This window comes from Elephas maximus, chromosome 24 (genome assembly GCF_024166365.1).
Source record: "Elephas maximus indicus isolate mEleMax1 chromosome 24, mEleMax1 primary haplotype, whole genome shotgun sequence".
Taxonomy (NCBI): domain Eukaryota; kingdom Metazoa; phylum Chordata; class Mammalia; order Proboscidea; family Elephantidae; genus Elephas; species Elephas maximus.
Window position 1 is genome coordinate 39,172,154 of NC_064842.1, and position 15,609 is coordinate 39,187,762.

General features: G+C 37.9%; 1 protein-coding gene across 1 annotated transcript in view; it reads left to right on the forward strand.

The window, feature by feature from the left end:
• PAPPA2 (pappalysin 2) overlaps positions 1–15,609 on the forward strand; it is a 342,051-nt gene that overhangs the window by 118,394 nt on the left and 208,048 nt on the right. The window contains exon 4 of the mRNA XM_049868523.1: positions 8,000–8,145. Coding sequence (XP_049724480.1) covers positions 8,000–8,145 — 146 coding nt within the window. The remainder of the gene's footprint in view (positions 1–7,999; positions 8,146–15,609) is intronic.

Below are 15,609 nucleotides of genomic sequence, written 5' to 3' on the forward strand. Positions count from 1 at the left end.
TATAAGTACCAAAACAGACCTTTTTTTGGACCTTAGGTTAAATTCTTACAATTCTAGAGACTCATTCATTCAAAAACAATTGTTGCACTATTTCTGGAATCAGCTAAGACATCTCGTTTCTTTTAGTCCTTTTTTTTTTTTTTTTTTTGCCTGAATATGTTTTCCCTGACTTTTCTGCTTTGAGAACTAAAATTGAATATTAAAAACACAGTCGAAGTATCATCTTTGAATCCATCAAGATTTAGTAGCAGAAAACAGAAAATATTGTAGTTATTTTAATCCAAAAAGGATTAAGAACAGGAATTTAGTTGGCTATAAAATTTTTTGTGTCCCTGGTTGTTGCAAATGGTTAATGTGCTTGGCTGCTATCAGGAAGGTTGGAAGTTCGAGTCCTCCCAGAGGCACCTCGGATGAAAGTCCTAGTGATCTACTTCTAAAAAATCAGGCCTTTAAAACTCTATGGAGCACAGTTCTTCTCTGGCATACACTGGGCAGCCATGAGTCTGACATACATTGGACTTGATGGCAAATAGTTACTGGTTATAGAATCTTTGGAAGGACTTGGGTAGTAGGATTAGGTGAGCATCCAGAAATGTCCCTTAGAACACAATCATTACAGACTTGGTCTGTGAATGGAGCTGCTATCTCTGCCACAGACAGGAAGGTAGAGAATGCTGAAATCTCCATGAAAACTTTTGGTTTCAGGAACACATTGCTGCCATCACTGAGTCACACTGTGCTGGCTAGATCCACATCAGCGACAAATATTTGCCCCGTAGCCTGCTCCTCAAGTCCCACACTGCTAGTGAGTAGACACCATAGCGCTACTGCCCAGCCATGCCTGCAGGCAGAGAAGGTAGGAGCAGAGTAAGCTTGTCGTTTTATGGTCACCTTCCAACTCTAACCAGAGCACAACTGATGGGTGGGATCTAAATTACATCTAGATCCCTAGCTACAAGGAAGTTGGAGAAATGTAAATTGTAACTTCTCTGTCCTGCAAAGAAGCTAGAATAGATGTGAACAAACCAATCCACAATATCTACCTTAGCCTTTATGATGCCTTATTAATGTCTGATTCTCTAAGCCAATTTTTCACTTCATCCTCCATCCTTGCATATATTTTTGTGCATACTTCTATTACAGTGCCTGTCACTTTATATTATAATTATGTCTTTACATGGTTGTAAAGTAGACTGAGCTTCTTAAAAGCAAGACCCATGCCTTATGTATCTTTTCATTACCAGAGCCCAATACTGTGACTAACAGACAATAGAGAAGTCAATATAAGAACAGAATAAAGAATGTGGGTTTTGGAGTTAGAGGGACTTGAACTTGACTCCAAAATTTACAAGCTGTTTGGTTTTGGGCAAGTGGCTTAATCTCAGTAAGCCTTAGTTTCTTATCTATAAAGTGAAATAATTATGCCAACCTCATAGGGTTATTGTGAGATTTAAATGAGAAAATATATATGAAACACCTGGCATTTAGTCGGGATGCAATAAATTGTGATCGCTATTATTATTAGGAGAAAATAAATGGTTACAGGTAAGTAAATTATTGAATGGAATTCCACTTTAATGAATACTCTATTTGGCAGCAAGGTAGACTTCAAAGGGCTCAATTTTGATTGGCCTTCTATGCTGCTATGGAGTTCCTGGGTGGTGCAAACGGCTAATTTGCTCAGCTGCTAACAGAAAGGTTGGCAGTTTGAGTCTACCCAGAGGTGCCTTGTCAGAAAGGTCTGGTGATCTACTTCCAAAAAATCAGCCATTGAAGACCCAACAGAGTACTGTTTTGCTCTGAAACACATAGGATCTCTATGAGTTGGAATCCATTCAACAGCAACTGGTTAACCGGTAGCAAGCAGACTTTGAAGAGTTCAGTTTTCTTTTGCCCCCTGTATCATTATACGCTCTATTTTTTTTATTCTGAAAAATAGAAACGTTTACATTTATCATTCTTTTCATGTTGTGTGTGTGCGTGTGTTTATGCTGGTTCTGGACTTTGTCTTTTTTTACCCTATTTTTTACAGTTTTATGCTATTCCTCCTTCCAAAAATCTACATATATTCTCTTAAAATTTCAGCTCAGCAGAGAGTTCCCTGACAGAAGCGGGCTGTTTTTGATGCATTATCTCCTTTCTGCTTTAACTGAGACATTCTGGGATTATGTTGATTTTCAAGGTTTATATCTTTCCACCTCCAAAAACCATTTTCCCCTTGAGAGTCCTAGACCAAGGAGTCAGTCTTTCTTTCTAGAAATCTGTTTTCCTAAAGCTTGAGTCCTTGCTGGTACCAGCTTTGGCTATCATGAATACTAAGATTTCATGGTTTCTTTCACTGAAGGAACTCGTCTACTCCATGTCACCAACTAGTTCTTTCTTGTTACAGTGAATTAAAATCAAACTAGCATATTTCTTTGTTATTTTCTGGATGTTTTGAAGGATGTTATCAGGAAGTTAAGAAAAGGAATTTACCAGAAGCGCTGCTATTGTTATTAGCAGAATCAACTTTCTGGCGGAGATACTCAGCTGAAATTCTGGCTCATCGCTATATCTTTATTCGGTGTTAGTTATCTGCCTTTGGGAGATACTAAAGCTACCCTTTGCTTGACCAGGTCAACTGTACTTTGTGCCTGTAAGGGTTTTATTTCTATTTTATTTCCTTTTGTTTTCACTAAAGGTGTCCCCATCATGGGTCTATCTTCATGTCCTAGATATAAGTTCTGTTTGCTTTTTGTGGGCCAAATGCTGAAGCCCTTGATATATACGGAGTTGCCAGGTAGGAAAATGTAAGGAAATGGAAGTTGTATGGTGATGTAGTCAAGTGCCATGAGCCTGAGAGGGAGAGGGAGTTGACAGAAGGAGAACAAGCTAAGATTCTGAAGTTACGTTGGACAGCTGGGAGAATGCTTGTTGGTGCTTCTGAGGACCTACAAGCCCTGAGGTGTGGGCATAGTAGAAGTGTTGGGGAACAGGTAAAGGGGAGGAACCATAGCACATAGTAGACGGGGATGGAGGTGGCAGAGGAACCCTTCTGTATATTTTGGGTAGAAAACCATGCTTTACAGTGATGATAGGAAGGTTTAGCTTTAACCAGCCCAAAATACTTCAGCTCTTGCACAGACTGTTTTTGTGAGGGGAATTGGCTGAGGGTACTTGGGGTGTCTGGTTTGGTTCTAGAGGAGGTTGCCTTAATACCTCAGGAGGGACTTGTTCAGAGCATGGGAAGTAGGGCTGTGGGTTTTAGACTCAGTGCACACAGGAATCCTTTATATCTTGTTTTTCAACATGCCATTTTTTAATTTCGACTTTAACATCCTTAAGACACCTCAGGATCTTTTTCTTCTCTCTGATTTCATTCTTGAATTATTTCTATATAAAGGACATATTCAACTTACTAATAAACTAGTGCACTAAGGGGCAATGTTTATTTCCTTTTGCCTTATCTTCAAGGACTAGTCAGAAGCTTAGTAAGAGTTGGGTGTGTATGAACACTTAGGTACTGGTGGTAAGGCTAGGGTCACGGGTCAGGGTTGTTGTTAGATGCCATCGAATCGGTTCTAAATCATAGCGACCCTATGTACCACGAACAAAATACTGCCTGGTCCTGTGCCATCCTTACAATTATTGTTATGCTTGAGCCCATTGTTGCAGCCACTGTGTCAATCCATCTCATTGAGGGTCTCCTCTTTTCTGCTGACCCTGTACTTTACCAAGCATCATGTCTTTCTCCAGGGACTGATTCCTCCTGATAACATGTCCAAAGTATGTAAGATGCAGTTTCGCCATCCTTGCTTCTAAGGAGCATTCTGGTTGTACTTTTCCAAGACAGATTCGTTCATTCTTTTGGCAGTCCATGGTATATTCAATATTCTTCACCAACAGCACAATTCAAAGGCGTCAATTCTTCTTTGGTCTTCCTTATTCATTGTCCAGCTTTCAAATGCATATGATGCGATTGAAAATACCATGGCTTGGGTCAGGTGCACCTTAGTCTTCAAGGTGACATCTTAGCTTTTTAATGCTTTAAAGAGGTCTCTTGCAGCGGATTTGTCCAATACAATGCATCTTTTTATTTCTTGACTACTGGTCAGGGAGTGTGGCGGAAATCAATGTGAACACACTAAGTCTGGGGAACAATGAAACATGGTAGGCTGAAAACCAGGCAATGGATTTTCCCAAACCAGTAGATCACAGTCATAGAGTAATAAGACAGGTGTGCATTCTTCCAGGGTACATGTCAGGAACAGCTGGCCTGAGCAATGTGGGCAGAACAACTTGGTATGGTAGCCCCCAGGAAAACTTGTTTCTGAAACAATTTTTATAAAAATTATGACACAAGTTCACTTTGGTCTGTCTGAATCCTTCAGGGAGATGTCATGAATATCTCTATCTAGAGTGTGGAGGGCATAAGTAAAGGTGGATCCTAGCAGGAATTAAACAGAATGATGCAGTTCATTTTCTTTTTCATACATAGTTCTGGTCAGTTCCAGATCCTTGTCCTTTTTACTGCATTTTCTCATGTCATTTTAACTTTCCTTGAGTGTTAACCTCTTTTGGATGGTGAATCTCTCTCTTAAGAGATCAATTTTAAAGCAAGATGTTAAGCTCAGAGCTTAAGAATAACATACATTCTTTCCTACCCCAATTTTGAGCCTAGCTCTGGTCACATTAGTTAGCAAGCTAAGAGGTTTATCTTCATCAGCTCTGGTTAACTTCTGAACTGGTGTGTATGTATTATAACTCATTGCCGTCAAGTTGATTCTGACTCATAGCAACCCTATAGGACAGTGCAGAACTGCTCCATAGGGTTTCCAAGGAGCAGCTGGTGGATTCAAACCTTTTGGTTAGCAGCCAAACTCTTAAACACTGTGCCACCAGGGCTCAGCATTCTGCATGCAAATGACATCTACAATTTTATCCTCTTTGGGTTAGAGAATAATCTGGATAACAGTCTTAGTTTTCAACAAAATAAGACTTTCCTTTATTAATTTAATTATTCACTGTTTCTAACTGGCTCTAGATTTTTTATTTTCATTCTCTCCCTATTACTCACTGACTTCTATCTATATCTCTGTGGAGTGCAGGAGTCTAATGATCTCACCTGATTTGCCACCAGCATGACATAAACACTCTCATCTGGAAAGGTAATTTATGACTGGAGAAAGAATTGGGCAAGGAGGAAGAGGGAGATGAGTAGAACCAGCTAATGAGGTTGTTGGTGGAAGTGAAGACCTCTAGGGAGGTGCTCAAGAAAAATTAGTGGAACTGATGGGTTGAGGGAAGACAGAAAGGTGGTGGCCAAACTGATAAATGATAGAGAAGCCAGTATCACATACAAAGCCAAAGTAAACCATACCAGGGACAGTGAGTTTTGGGGAAAAGGAAGTAGGAGAAAAGAGAAGAAACTGTCAAGTTACCAGTTCTTAAGTTTAATGGGAAGCCTAGAACTGGAGGAGAGAAGGGGTGCAACTTTTCTTCACTGGTACCCTGAGCTGAGCAAAGGCCCAATCCCTGATTCTCTCTCCCTTTTTTCTTTCCTTCCTTCCTCCCTCCCTTCTTCCCTTTCTTCTTTCCTCTCCCTTTTTCATTCCTCCCACCCTTCCTTTTTTCTTTCCTTCCTTAATTTCTCACCCTTTTTTCTTTCTTTCCTTCCTTCTTTCTCTCTCTCTCTCTTCCTTTCCTGGCCTATTAAAACATCTCCGTGTTGAAGAGTTTGTTTGATGTCATCACGGCCCCAAACCATCAATTTGTCAATAAAGGAAATTGTAATTATTTTTAATGAAAGGGAATATGACTAATGTCCAGGGAAAACCGGGCAACAGCCCAAAAAACAGTGTGTCTCCAGGAAATCAGCAGAAGGAATATCCCTCTGATCACATCTGATATTACCTCATGGAATTTGGATGGTTTGTTGGGGCTGAGAATTTTTGCAAGATATTATAAGTCAATAAGAAATGGTATTTTTAAAGCCCTTTCTCCCAAGCATCTTTGCTTCCAGGGCAAGATCTTTTTTGTTCCTTTACCATAATACCACTTTTTGGTTCTGTTCCAAAAAATTCAATAACAATCTTCTTTGAAATCTTTTTATTTATCGAGTGCTCTTTGCCAGCACAGCCTACACATGGATTAAATAGATGGCATCAACCGTGTGGTTGGGAGACAGGGAGGAGAGGCAGAGCAAACAAAAGAAGAAGGGTCGTGTTGTCCTAACATTAGCTTCTGGATTGGGAAATTTCAGTGTCTGTAGCTTGTCTACCAGAATAGCAAAAATGTAGTGTAATCTGTAAAGGAAATTTCCAACTTAGGTTGAAGGATCTGTCTGTCCAGCTAAGCTGTGATGGGAACATTCCTCTCTTTAGACTGACATTGTGAGAAGTATCCAGTGTGTCTAGGAGTCCACTGAGTTCTGGTTTAGTTGTTTCTTCTTAAAATAGCTCTTCAGTAAGAAGGGTGGAGCTCTATTTGCTCATGGTAAAGTTTTAAGTTTGGCTAATGCCAGGAAGATGAAGGTCTTTGACTATATATAAGCTTATAAAGAAACCAAATGTTTATTGTTGTTTTTTTATAGGGCCATCGGGCATGTGTTTTTGATAGACCTTTAATTCTGTGAGTAAGTGCAAGGATAATATTGCCTGGTGCTTTGAAGGCCACAGAGAAAAATACTTGGTGAATATCATAAGGTAGTAAGAGTAGAGGTAGAGTTTTTATGAGTTTATGGACCGGGAAGAGAAATGCATATACAATTAGCAATCTTTTCAGTAGACTTATGATATCTTCTCTAATATCAAACTCATTTCTTTTTTTTCTTTTCTCCTTTATGTTTCCTAACCGCTGTCTTCTTTAAAAAATAAGACCCAAAGTAAGCATAAACTGAAATAGACATTCAATCAGACTTCCTATCATTGTAGAGGTCATGAAGTATGATGGAAAGAACCAGGAACTGAGAGTTAGAAGGACTTCTTCACCACGGCTTGAGGTAATTCTCAAGGCAAAGGATTGGCAGTATCATTGGATTTATCTTGAAGAAATAATCTGTGTGTAGAGTGGTGAAGGAGCCCTGGTGGTGCAGTGGTTAAGAGTTCAGCTGCTTACCAAAAAAAGGTTGACAGTTGGATTCCACCAGTTGCTACTTAGAAACCTCGTAGGACAATTCTACTCTGTCCTATAGGGTCATTATGCATCAGAATTGACTTGACATCAACAGGTTTGGGTTTTTTTTTTTTTTTTTTGGTTTAGTGTGGGGAATTGGGTATGATGTCAGATACTTAGTGGCCATACAGATATTCTAGTGGTTTAATGGCTAGAACTTGGTGTTTCAAGAGACTGGTGTTTAAGTCTAACTCTTTTACTTATTAAATTTGAGACCTTGGGTAAATTAATTTCTCCAAAAGTAAATTTCCTCATATACATAATAGGAACAATAGTAGTCTCTACCCTATAGAAGTATGAGAATTAAAATGATATAATGCGTCTATAGGCCAGCCTACAGTAATTGTTCAATAAACATTAGTTGTTACTAGTTTTGTAATTGTTAATACAAAGTAAACTACTCACCACCCCCATCATCAAACAAAAATGATTGGAACAAAGACTTGAGTTTATCGTTTTATTACTTTATATCTTATTTTTCTCACTAAAGAGAAAAGGCACTAATATCCATTTGGGATATTGTTGTTGTTGTTAAGTGTGGGTCCAGTCAGTTCCAACTCGTAGCAATCCTATATAGCAAAGGTAAATAATATCTTGCCCTTTTTAGAGTCTTGGAGTAGATTTAGATGAGAGATGTGTATAGTATTAACCATTTCCCATGATCTCAGTGTGAGCATTGGCAGCTGTTTTGGTTGTAGATGCTAGTCCTCATGAAAGCCTGGTCTTTGTCTCTCTGCCAATCCAAAAGGCAATGCTGATTGGGAGTGTCGAGTCTGATTAGATAAGGTTCTGTTTTTCTCTAAGTCCTGATTCCTTTGTGTGATATTTTCTCTTCTTTTACCTCCAGGGCATACATGAGTGTGAAGGAGCTGAAGGAGGCCCTACAGCTCAACGGTACTCACTTCCTGAATGTCTACTTTGCCAGCTCAGTTCGGGAAGACCTTGCAGGTGCAGCCACTTGGCCTTGGGACAAGGAAGCCACTAGTCACCTGGGTAAGTGAAGTGGAGGCCAAGTATGGTAGAAAAAAGCAGCAGATATGAAAGAGGCATTAGAGAAAACGCTGGCAAATACCCAGGATGTTCTAGGTAGATTTTATAATCTAGATCTAAATAAAATGCTAACATGGAATAAGATCCATTTTAAATGGACAGCCTCAAGGGGGAAACTAGCAAGAAGGTGGCTAGACTCTGAAACCTACTTTAATAATAATCACTGTGCCAGAAGACTAGTGGACTTCTTGCATGAGTTGGGCTCTTGAGAGGTCATGAGAAATTCAGCTGGTGAGCAGGCTTGCCTGTTCACCTAGGAGAAGGTTGGACACTGTAATAGTGCAAAACTGTTGCATACTTAAGCAAGCTAATCCCTTTTATAATATTTTATCATTATTATAAAGGGAATCTTACAGACCAGTCAGTGAGAGTCATTAAACCAGTTTAATAAACACGTGAACAAAAAGTAAGTGTTAAATATAGTATGTATATACTTTCAAAGAATCTTGAGTAGGAGTCTATACAAAATTATTTAAAAACTAAGTTGCCACAATTGGAAGAAATCTTTCATGTTGGGAAGAGAATGATTATAAAGATCAGAAATTATTTTATGAATGTTTTAAAAGAGGTTATGCAAAGTTAATCTTCTCAGTAATCAAATATGAAACAGAGAGGAATAAATTGAAGGAGGGCTCATATAATGGTGCCTATTTTGTTTTTATATATGTTAAGCCTGGAAACCCTGGTGGCATAGTGGTTAAGTGCTATGGCTACTAACCAAAAGATCAGCAGTTCAAATCCACCAGATGCTCCTTGAAAACTCTATGGGGCAGTTCTACTCTGTCCTATAGGGTCACTATGAGTTGGGATCGACTTGATGGCAACGAGTATGGGTATAGTATGGGTATGTTAAGCCTATGCATGATGGGATCATTATGGAGCCCAGAACATATTGAATTGATAATCAAAGAATATATGAACAAGTGTCCAAAGAGAAGCTAGGGTTATGGATTGTGGAACAAGGAGTAGATTAGCAATAGATGAAAGAATATCATTGCTATTCAAGAGGGAACCAGAACATGAAAAGCCCAAAGGTGAATCAGGTCAAGATTCAGAAGGGGTTTTATATATGTATATATTAGGTAATGAAGGAGACAATAAAAATTCGAGCATGTGGTGATCCAAACTGAATGCTTTGCTAGCATGCATGGCCCCATCTGATCAGTTTTAGAGTCCTGCAGTCCTTTTATCACTAAAATCTGTATTGACCGTTCTCAATACATGAAAAGCCAGAAATTTGTGGCAGCCTGAGGCCACCAAGGCTACCAAGGCAAGAGTTTGCATGTGTTGAGAACTTATTTCACCAATCAAGAACCGGGTATCTTCAGGGGTCCAGTATGAACCAATGAATATATTCAGATTCATCTGTAATTATTGTAAGTAGAGAACCAAGGAAAGAAGTATTGCTAGGTAGAATGAGACATTTTGTTGGGCCTGGCAAAAAAATAAAAAGGTCTTATAAATTATAGCCTATACTACTTGACTAGTAGTTTCAGGGAAAATGCCAAAAGATGTTCAATAGGGCTAATAGGGAAAGGCTATTAGTTTCAGTCATATATTTCCAAGGTGCTCAGGTAAACCAGAGATACCCCTGTGCTTTCCAGCTGAGTCATTCGAACATTCATGGTAGTGAAGGGTAGACGGAAAGGTCATCTTCCAATAAGCTATTTATGGTGAGGCTGGGGGTCTTGAATTATCCTCATAGAAAACAACAGGTGGAGGGAGCATATAACAATGTAAGGAAATACCTCCAGATTGATGCACACCTGAATCACCAAGGATAACCTTTTGAGAACGTGTGTGAGGGGGCTCCTGTCACCAAGGTTTACCCAGCAATGGTTTTCAGTAACTCTAGATCTATCGTATAGGAGCCTGGTAGTGGCACAATTAAGTACTCAGCTGTTAACCAGAAAGTTAGCACTTTAAACCTAGCCTATGGCTCTGTGGGAGAAAGATCTGGTAATCTGCTTCTGTAAAAATTACACCCAAGAAAACCCTATGGGGCAATTCTACTCTTTCACATGAGGTCACAATGAGTCAGAATCAATTCAGTGGCACCCAACAACATCAACAAAAAATTCCCTCAAAACTGACTCTTTGAAGGCATCAGACATCAGTCAAAGAAGCAATGACTTGAGGGACCTAATCTAAGAGAAAAGAAAAATGCATTGAAGGGAGACTCATATTTAACTTATTATTGTTGTTGTTAGGTGCTGTTGTACAACAGAACGAAACACTGCCCAGTCCTGTGCCATCCTTACAATCATTGCTATGTTTGAGCCTGTTGTTGCAGCCACTGTTGTCAATTCCTCTCATCTATTTTCAGGGAAATTGCCACGTTCTCAGTAAAGGAAATCAAGATAGAACAGAGAACAACAGTCTCTTGCATCAGTGTCACTACTGAGGAGACAAAAATTAGTGTTCAGATCTTCCAGGGCAGCCAAGATTTGAGGCACCAAGACCCCAGAGAAAAAGAAATCACAGAACTGTGAGCCTGATAATTCTGCTCATGATCTTCTCTTAAGATAGTTGCTAATTTTTAAACTATGCATTCTCAAGGCCAGTGGCCAAGAAAACAAGTAGAAATAACTGCTAAGAGATTACAGAGCTAAACGGTGATTTCAGAAGTCTTATATTACTGCAGAGAAAAAAAATAGTGTTGAGGTCCTGTCTAGGCAGAGGGGTTCTAAGACACCCTATGTGTAAGGGCAAACAAAAATCGTCTAGTTTACACAAGTACTGAAATTCAGTCTGAATTACTCATAATCCCTGATTGGAGAGGGTCATCTGCCTGTACCTGAATGGCCTAACAGAAAAAAATTGAATATTCTTTGGAGGAAGATGATATTATTAAAAGCCTCTATAAAATTTTATTCACAAGGTCTAGCAATCAATAAAAAATTACCAAGTATACCAGGAGACAGGACCAAATGATAGTAAACCAAAAAATCAACGCAAAACAAAACGCAACAAACCAGTAAATCAACAAATTATATTACAGACCCACAAATTATCCAGATATTGAAGTTATCAGGCACTGACTTTAAAATAAGTATGATTACCCTGACCCATTGTGTTCAAAAATAGATTAAAAAGATGGAATTGCTCAGAGAAATATAATCTACAATAAAAAATTAAATTCAAGCTTTAGAACAGAAAAATACAATAACTGAAATTAAGAAATTAATAGGTGTGATTATGAGCAGAAGAAAGAATTAAAGAACCAGATGATCATGAAAATATACACATTGAAGCACAGAGAAAATACTATGAAAATATAGAAAAGAGCTTAAGAGACATTTGAGATCTAAAGAACATTTTGTGATGTATGTGCAGTTGGAATTCTGAAAGAAGAGAGAGGAATTGGGGCAGAAGCAATATTCAAAGAGATAATGGCTGAGAGTTTTGCAAATTGATACCACACCACTGATTCAAGTATGTTTTATGAATGCTCAAGTAGGATAAATAGAATGTCACACTGAGATCCATTGGAGAAAGTGCTGAAAATCAAAGACAAAGGTAAAAATCTCAAAACTAGCCAGAGAAAAAAGATGTATTACCTTAAGAGGCATAACAGTAAGAATTATATGACGATTTTCCACAGAAACTATGGAATTCCTAAGACAATAGATTAATGTCTTCTTTTCAAATCATGATGAAAATATACACAACAAAACATTCACCCATTTAAGTTTCTACATGTACCATTCAATGACTTTGATTACCCTCTTTGTGTTGTGCAATCGCTATCCCTTTCTTCTAATTATTCTGCCACCATTAACATAAGTTCAGCACCTTTCAAGCAAAAACTCCCCCTTTCCCTCTCTCTCCCACCTAGTGACCACTAATAAGCTTTCGTTTCTATATATTTGTGTATTTCATATAAGTGATGTCATACAGTATTTATCCTTTTATGAGTAACTTATGTTGCTCAGCATAATGTTTTCAAGGTTTATCCATGTGTGGCATGTATCAGGACTTCATTTATCTTTATGCCTAAGTAATACTCCATTGTATGTACGTACCACATTTTGTTTATCCATTCATCTGTTGATGGACATTCAGTTGTTTCCACATTTTGGCTATTGTGAAAAGTGCTGCAATGAACATTGGTGTGCAGGTTTCTATTTGCATTCCCGCTTTTACTTCTTTCGAATAAGCCAAAAACCAAACCCATTGCCATTACTTTCACTTGCACTTCTGCGTTGGTTACTTCCAGACATACAAATGTGCAAAATTGTTGGATAGTAGATTTGTTACCATTGTCATAAATGTGAAGTCTCTGATAATGAGTTAGTCTATAACTGAGAAGGTGTATATATATATATATTTTTTTTTTTTTTTTGAACCACCAACCTTCAGGCTAGTAGCAAGTACAAACTGTTTGTGCCACTCAGGAACCTCTTTAGCGGAGATGAAAATCGACACCACAATGAGATACCACCTTACCCCCATTAAAATGACAATGATCGAAAAAATGGAAAACAAGAGGTGTTGGAGAGGATATGGAGAAATTGGAACCTTCATCCATTGTTGGAGGAAATGCAAAATGGTACAGCCACTGTGAAAAACCGTTTGGCAGTTCCTCAAAAAATTAAACATAGAACTACCATATGACTCAGCAATCCCAAATTTAGGTATATACTCAAAAGAAATACTGGTGGTGTAGCAGTTAAGAGCTACAGATGCTAACTAAAAGGTTGGCAGTTCGAGTCCATCAGCTGCTCCTTGGAAACCCTATGGAGCAGATCTACCCTGTCCTGTAGGGTCACTATGAGTCAGAATGACTCAGTGGCAATGAGTTTTTTGTTTTTTTTTTTTAATGGAGTCACTGAGTGGTGCAAATGATTATGCTCTCAAATACTAACTGAAAGATTGGCAGTTTGAACCCACTCAGAGGCACCTCAGAAGATAGGCCTGGTGATCTGCTTCCAAAAGGTCACAGCCTTGAAAACCCTATGGAGCAGTTCTTCTGTACACATGGGTTACCATGAGTCAAATCAACTCAATGTTAACTAACAGCAACAATGACATGTGCTGAAAACATGTAAAATGAAAATTGACAGAAATAAAAGAATAGGCAAATCCACAGTCATTTTGAGTTATTTTAAAACATTTCTCACAAAATAATAGAAGCAAACAAAAAATCCGTACAGATATTTAAGATCTGAAAAACATGATTAATATATTTGACTTAATTGATAATATTAGATCGGTGTACCTAAATAGTGAAAAATGTACATTCTTTTTATGTGCCATGGAAAATACACCAAAAGAATGTTGAACCGAAAAGCAAATTTTAAAGGTTTGAAATCCTATAGACTTCATTCTCTGACTTCATTGGAAATCTGCTAAAAATCAATTAACTACAATAACAAGGTATCTAAGGAATCCTTAAGTGTTTAGAAATCAAGCAATAAACTTCTTACCACATTATGGCTCAAAGAAAAAATCACAGTAGAAATAGGAAGATATTTTAAACTGAATGAAATGACAATATGGGATAACAAAATTTGTGGTATACAGCTAAAGCCTTATAAGGGGAAATTTATAGATACATACGTAGAAAAGAATGTCTGATCTAAGTATCTGTCTCAAGAAGCCAACAAAGGATAACACGTTAGAACCAAAGAATGAAGACATAAAGATGTAATAAAAATAAGAGATCAATAAAGTAGAAATAAAGTCATAAAAAAAATTCACAAAATCAAAAGTTGGTTCTTTTTGGGGGAAAAAAAAAACCTAGAAAGTCTGACTAATCAAGAAAAACACACAAGAGAGAAGGAATGCATTACCACTATGAGGAAAGAAAAGGAGCCCTGGTGGCGCACTGGTTAAGTGTTCGACTGCTACCAAAATGTTGGCAGTTCAAACCTACCAGCCACTCTAGCTCTGCAGGAGAAAGATGTGACAGTCTGCTTCCATAAAGATTTACAGCCTTAGAAACCCTGTGGGGCAGTTCTACCCTGTCCTACAGTATGGCTATGAGAATCAATTCAATGGCACGAGAATGTGTTTAGGAGGAATGAAAGCCATAACATCCTTACATATACAACAGGCAATAATTTCTTTCAAAAAATGGTGCTATAGCAATTGGACATTCATAGGGAAAATAAAACAAACAAAACAAAACAAAGCAAAAAAATAACCCTCAACCTAGACCTCACAGCTTATACAAAAATTAACTATAGAACTTTCAGAAGGAAACATAGGTGAAAATATTCAGGACAGGGCCAGGTAAAAGAATGCTTTTATAGGACACCAAAAGCATGATCCAGAAAAGAAAAAAAATAGATAAATCAGACTTCATTAAATTAAAATCTTTTGCTCTGTGAAAAACTCTGTGAAGAAGATAAATAAAGAAACTACAGACTGGGAGGAAATATTTGCAAACCACGTATCTGGCAAAGAACTTGTGTCTGGAGTATATAAAGAACTCTGAAAACTTAGCAATAAAACAAACATTCTAATTAGAAAATTGGCAAAGGCATGAGCAGACATTTTACCAAAGAGGATATACAGATTGAAAATAGCCCATGAAAAAAATGTTCAATATCATTAGCCATTAGGGAAATACAAATTCAAACTATAACGAGATATCACCACCCACCTACTAGAGGAGTTAAAAACAAAACAAAAAATGAATGACAATACTAAATGCCAGCACAGTTGTAGAAACTGAATCTCTCATGCATTGCTGGTAGAAAAGTCAAATGGTACAGCCACTCTGGAAAATAGTTTGGAAGGTTTTATAGAACTAAGTATACACCTAGCATATGACCCAGCAATTGGACTCCTAGACATTTATCCCAAAGAAATAAAATTTCATGTCCACTCACAAACCCGTACATGAACCTTTATAATAGCTTAATTTGTAATAGTCCCCAAATGGAAATGACCAAAATGTTGTTCAGTGCTGACTGTTTCAACAAACTATGAACATGGAACATTACTGAGCAATAAAAAGGTACAGAGTATTAATACAATCAAAAACTTTGAAGGCTCGCAAGAGCATTAAACTGAGTGAAAAAAGACAATCTCAAATGTTTACATGCTGTATGATTCCATTTATGTAGTATTCTCAAAATGGCAAAATTATTATAGAATAGATTAGTGGTTGCCAGGGGTTAGGAATGGGCTGAGGAATGGGGGAGAGGTGGTAAGTGTAACATAAAGAGGTAGCAGGAGGAAGATCTTTTTTTTTAATTAATTTTTTTTTAATTGTGCTTTAGGTGCAAGTTTACAGAGAAAGTTAGTTTCTCATTAAACAATTAATACACATATTGTTTTGTGACATTGGTAGCCAACCCCACAATGTGTCAACACTCTCCCCTCCTCGACCTTGGGTTCCCCATTTCCATTCATCCAGGTTTCCTGTTCCCTCCTGCCTTCTTGTCCTTGCTGCTG